Below are 6,000 nucleotides of genomic sequence, written 5' to 3' on the forward strand. Positions count from 1 at the left end.
GCATGATCGGTGTTCATATATCAATGTTCTGCGAAGCGCTGTCGACACAAAAGAGCTAAATTACATTCTATTACAGGGAAGGTGCCGAGAGATAAATACAGTGATAAATCTAAAGAGGAAAGCTCTCCCACGCGCTTTTAAGATTATACCCTCAGGGAGAAGCCACAGACGGGCAAAAGCCATCAAAAAAATGTACGGCAAGTTGGTGCTGCCAAGTGGAGTTCAGATTCTGAATGCAGCATTCACACGCTTCAACAAACACTTTGAGAGCACAATCCAGAAAAAAATAATAAATTTGATTTAACTGAGGGCATTTCCAACCACATTTACTTCTAACAAATTCACTCTTGTGCCGCGGCTTGCACAAACACACAAAGCTGCCCAGCTAAGTAAATACACTGTCTGTACTGGATTGTGAAAATGGCCTTTCTTTTTTTTTTTCTTTTGGAAAATACACCAGCAGGCATGTCAAAGCAGCAGTTGGCTGGATAACTTTGTCAAAGCAAACAGTCCCACCTAGTGGTGTAAAGGTAGTTAAAAACACACACAGACACACAACTGAAAGAGACAAACGCTCAACATGGTCATTTCAAAAGCTTCATCTCTTTCTCTGATAAAAAGAGAAGAAGAAGAAGTCATAAACAGCATCAGCACTCTTGTCTTGCGTGCTTTATATTCCTTAAAACGATCGGGTCCATTAACATTTCTGCCTCAACCTTGAGGAAGTGATGACTAAGGTGCGATCAAGAGCAAATTCTGCGGGTGGCTGATAAAGGAGAGAAAAAAAAAAACCTCTAACAATTCTTTACGTTACGCACATCAAACAGGCAGAGATGTTCCCGTACCTACGCTCTCTTCATCACCGGCCTTTGTGCTGACAAAGCCTGTAAAATCACAGTAGGACACGACACGTGATTAACTCGCTGATAATCTCTTGATGTGAGGCCGCGCTGAAACTCCACCGTCAGCTCCTCTGCGATGTAAAGCAAACCCTCTCAGAATACGAGCAGCACGTACGTGATAGTTTTTCAAGACGCGCGCCAACAAAACCGCGTCGGTTTCGCGCCAACGAAACCTGCTCCTCGCAACAGTAATGTTTCATACGCGACAACACTTTTATGAATTAAAATTCACAAAATGTATCGTTACTCGCACCATATATGTGTGTATCAAAGCTGCTGGGTTAGTTTATAATAATATGCGAACATTCGTTTGGATACTTTAAGAGAAAACTGAGTAATATCTGAAAAGGCCTCAAAAATACTTAATAAGACTTCAAACTGGTCCAGACCACGGAGATGCATGAATATTTTCAACTTATTTCTCTAAGTGTAATTCATTTTGTGCTGAAATTGGACCAAACACATCGAGTGTAATGATCCTGTCCAATGCTGGGTCACTTTAAGGCAAAGGTCTTCAACAGGGGCAGAGGGACTACAGGGAGGGGTCGCAAAATCTTTGGTTGATTAGACATTTTTTATACATTTTTTTTGTTTTAATTTTCCCGCACAAGTTTAAATTTTTTTAAATACACATTATCATGAATCCAACACATTTTAGTAAAGGGATAAGGGATATTTTAATATTGGTTACAAAATGTAACCAATAATAATGTATATTTATAAATAGCACTACTTTAAAGTACTTTAACATAGAACACATATAATAGGCTAAAGCTCTCCATCAGTTTGGGGGTTCTTGGCCTGAAAAACGTTGAAGACCCCGGCTCTAAGGACAAGAGGCATTAATGAAGCAAACCTTTGTGAATTTCCTTTGTGTTCTGGTCCAGGAGCTCGAAGCAGTAAACGAATAAACCACCGTAACACACCTCGTCCTCACGGTGTTACCCCGCGAAAGGAGCCTCAGCCCTTTTCCTTGTTTCTCCTCCTCGCCTGTCATGTCAACTACTAATATTTTAATTGCAAAAGTAAAAATGTAAGATCACCCTTTAATGATTCTACCTCGGCCTTTGGCTTCAAAAGCATCACAGTGGTGGTAGTGATGGTATTTGATGTTTGTGTTGATGTGAGCCGGCGTTTGATCCTCCGCAGTGCCAAAAAAAAAAAAAATATTGCCAAGATAAAGACAGCTGACCCCTGCGGAGCTCTTTCCTTGGATGCTTCTCGGTGCTCTGACCTCTGCTGCAGAGAGAAGGAGTCGTGCAGAGTTTAACTAATTAGCGACTTTCTCCTTTTTTTTTCTTTTTTTTTGCATCGCACTCAAATCCATTAGAGGTTTGCTAAGGTTCTTGATGCACAAGCACATGCAACATAGTCATGCTCGCAGGCAGGAGAGCAGCATTTACTCAAAATCATATAAAGATTGGACTGAGAAAGAAAGGAATTACTACACGTATTGTGATGCAGTGGAGAAAAATTCAAATAACTGACAGGAACATGTCCTCCTCCTCCACACTAGGTGGTGATATGTGTCTTTTTAGCAGGTTAATACGGCCCCCTTTTCAGCTGACCTATTTCAACATATAATATACAACTAGAGTCGTTCATTAGGCAGATCGGCATTTCAAAACACAACCAGATGGATAATAGTTCAGCTTTTTTAATCTTGTACGTAATGTGCGTGCTACTTCTGGTGCAGATAAGATGGCGCTATCTCTCAGGTGCTTCTTCTACAAGCTCTGTTTACCTTCTTCTTCTGCGGTCGGCTTTCTTGGACATTTTTGTTTCGGGATCATACGCCGGCGCATCTGCACACGCGTTATCCGTTTAAAAGTCAGATTGATCTTATCGGAGTAATGTGTTTACACGCACTTAAATTGTCCAGTTAAAGTCAGATTAAGGCATTAATTCGTTTTTTCCACATGCAAGTAAATGTACTGAATGTTGCCACTACTTTGACAGATTTTCAGCCAGAGAGAGGACAATCTGCATTGCATTACAGAGAGACGCAACGTAAATTCGATGTTAGCACGTATGAGGCTCTAGTAGTAGAACAAAATCCCAGACAAGTGTGAAATCGTTTCATGGTTTGAGTTTGACACATTTTTACGTCCCAAAAAGTGGACATGTCCTGGTCAACGGTATGATCGTACTGAATAAATAAATTGTATTACAACCTCCCAGCTAATAGCAGGTCTTTCAGTTTCCCCTTGTGATTGACGAATTCTGACTACTGCCACCTGCTGGTATGGAGAGTTATTTCTTTCTTTGTGTTTTGTCCAGATGCAACTTTTTACTCCAGACACAAGTGGCATTGAGGTGAGGTTACAGTCGACATTCATTGTTTTTAATTGTTAGATGTCGGATCGCTGTTAGATTAGTTCCCATGAGCACTAAAGTACAAACTAAAGTACAAATCTTGGTAATAGTTAAGGTTCATTATCATAAAAAATCTTCAAATTTCTCCACCGATGGCATTTATTTTACTCATAAACTAGATTTAAGTAAGAGCTATTCAATTCTGATGTGGGCAAATAAAAAAAAAGAGAGAGAGAAATACGCAATAGATACGAGTTTTTCTTTGGCAGTGACGACTAATAACCACTTACATGGTGACTAGGAGGCGAAGCCTCCACCTCCACCTGTACACTGTCATTCCCCTCTGACAGCCCTCATTCCCCAGGTAATTAAAAAACAAAAAAAAAGAGCTGCCTGTTACCGCGACTGACACCTCTCCATGACTCGATCACCCCCTCCCACCGCTTACCTGAGTCCTTCTCAAAGAAAAGACAGCAGTGAGTCTGTAGTAGCCATGGCAACACCTGTGACAGATGAAAAGATGGATGACAGATAAAGTACAATACAGCTGAGTCACTCCGCACAAACACAAACACTGTAGACTGAATGGAGGAGGACATGTGGGCTTTCATTGACAAGAGGGAACTCGAGAGGGGGGTGGGAAGCTGTGGGTCCCCTCCATTCACAGTGGGAGGAACATCATCCGAAACACATGCACACTAATTCTCACAACTCCCACACACCATGCATCATTCACTGCCACCAACTGATCAGGAAAAACAGGAACACTCTGAAAGGAGGGGGGGGGGGAGAAGAAAATTATTCAGCCTGTGACTCATTTTCACTCTTTAGAACTTCTGTCAGTTTTTGAAGACGTGCACTTTCACGGTCTGCGTGGCCAGGTGTGACACTCTGGATCAGAAACCTTTTAAGAGGACGCACCTGAGATCAACAACAACAACAAGAAAAAAAAAATGACAGGCTGCGTCGCATGCACAAAGAGCACAAACACGACACCGTGCGCCTTCCTTCCTTTCTTCATCTTTCCTTCATCCTTCCTACCTTTTTCAGAGCTGACATCTTCCGCCTCACAGAAGGTCACTTCTTCTTCGATAGTAAACGGGAGATAAATGAGTGGATGGCGATCGCGTCCCCTGGCATCCGTGAAAATGTCCATGGCGTTGCTCGTTAGAAACATCTGCAGCAGAGCGGCCGTAGTTTCCCATGATGAAGGCGGATTGTTTGTGTCTTCTCGTCCGACGCAAGTCCTCCTCCTCCTCCTCTTCCCTCCGCTGCTGCTGCTGCCGCCGCCGCACACTTCATGGTTTGGAGAAGACTTACAACGCGCCGATGTTGTGGTCACTGGGAGCGCCGCTGCTCTTCTGAAGGCAGCCCATACCAGACGCCATTTTTACAAAGTCTGCACCTACAGCTGCCTGTTTGGACTGACCCAATATCACACGCAACTTCTACACGCGAGCAGGGAAGAGTTAAAAAGTGGAAGCACTCCTCCAATGCACTCGTCTCCTCCAACAGAATCGATATATTGTAAAGTGAATTTACCCATAAAGCACATTTATGCATTTCAGTTACTGGAGAGTTTTACAGTGAAAAATATTGATATAATATTAGACTAATTCAGATATGCACAGTGTTTTTATCAGTGTTTTTTATTTTCTTCATTGGTGAATAGCAAAGTGTTGGAAATATCGTTTTCACGTTTCAGCAACAACTAAATTTTCTACATTTCTATCAACACACGGCTCAAAACATCACCTGAAGTCATGAAGATTCAAAAAGAGAACCCAATCCAACAAGTGAAACTAAAATATTATACTCTTACAAACGTTTATTCGAGAAAATGATTGCGCTGAGAACAAATGGAGGAGATGTGGAGATGACCTTTACCCTCCACAGGAGTGATCGACCAGCAGAACATTCCTGCAGTTTGCTAAACATCACACGAATGAGACCAAACTACAATTATTTAGTTTGGAGTCGTTATTATTCAAAAAAAGTAACATTTGTTGGGCCCCAACAAACTTTTGCTTCAAACTCTTCAAAATTATTATAAAAAGAACGATGGTAGGGCCTATTTTTTACCAACAAACTTTCAACTACAACAGTGGCGACGTGCCTCATGTCACGTCTGGCTTAAAGTTGTGAAGTGTGATAACTGGGCGGCAGTAGCTCAGGAGGTAGAGTGGTCCTCCAACAAGTGCAAGACACTTATCGTGCTCCACTGGTGTGTGATTGCGAATGAGTGATGTTTGGTGGAGGTCAAGTGTGACTGTGCCAGCGAATGAGTATTGCATTCAATTGTAAAGCCCTTTTAGTGTCTATGATAAGGCGCTATATCAGAATCAGAATCAGCTTTACTGGCCAAGTGAGTGTGCACATGCAAGGACTTTGACTCGGGTCACTCAGAGCACTTAAATTAGCATAAAAAAATAGAAAAACTTTCAGAATAAAATAATAAAAGAAGCAGGGATGAACATGAACATGAACTTGAACAGTAGTATGAACAGAGTGTGAACAGATCAGGGGAGATTTTATCGGCCCGCTTCCTGAACCTGGTCTGGTACAGGTCCTGGATGGAGGAAATAATCTTCTTTATATAAAACCAAGGAATTATTATTATTATTGTTATTATTGTTGTTGTTGTTGTTGTTGTTAGAACACCGTTCAAAATTAATAGAAGTTATACCTCAGAGAGAGAAAGAAAGTTGATTGATGAAAATACTAGACATCTAACTGGATGCTGCTAGTCTAGCATTAACTGTGGGATGTGGTTTCCTTAAAA

The 6,000-nt window shown here is 41.6% G+C and overlaps 1 protein-coding gene across 2 annotated transcripts in view; it reads right to left on the reverse strand.

The window, feature by feature from the left end:
- The window catches only part of LOC124999006 (disks large-associated protein 2-like), a 103,593-nt gene extending 99,014 nt beyond the window's left edge, over window positions 1–4,579 (reverse strand). For both annotated transcript variants that reach the window (XM_047573737.1, XM_047573739.1), the window contains exons 1-2: window positions 4,260–4,579; window positions 3,667–3,721 (exon numbers count right to left, since the gene is read on the reverse strand). In XM_047573737.1, coding sequence (XP_047429693.1) covers window positions 3,667–3,721; window positions 4,260–4,277 — 73 coding nt within the window. In that variant the 5' untranslated portion in view covers window positions 4,278–4,579. The remainder of the gene's footprint in view (window positions 1–3,666; window positions 3,722–4,259) is intronic.
- Window positions 4,580–6,000: the final 1,421 nt, after the last annotated feature.

Source organism: Mugil cephalus, chromosome 21, assembly GCF_022458985.1.
Source record: "Mugil cephalus isolate CIBA_MC_2020 chromosome 21, CIBA_Mcephalus_1.1, whole genome shotgun sequence".
Lineage (NCBI taxonomy): Eukaryota > Metazoa > Chordata > Actinopteri > Mugiliformes > Mugilidae > Mugil > Mugil cephalus.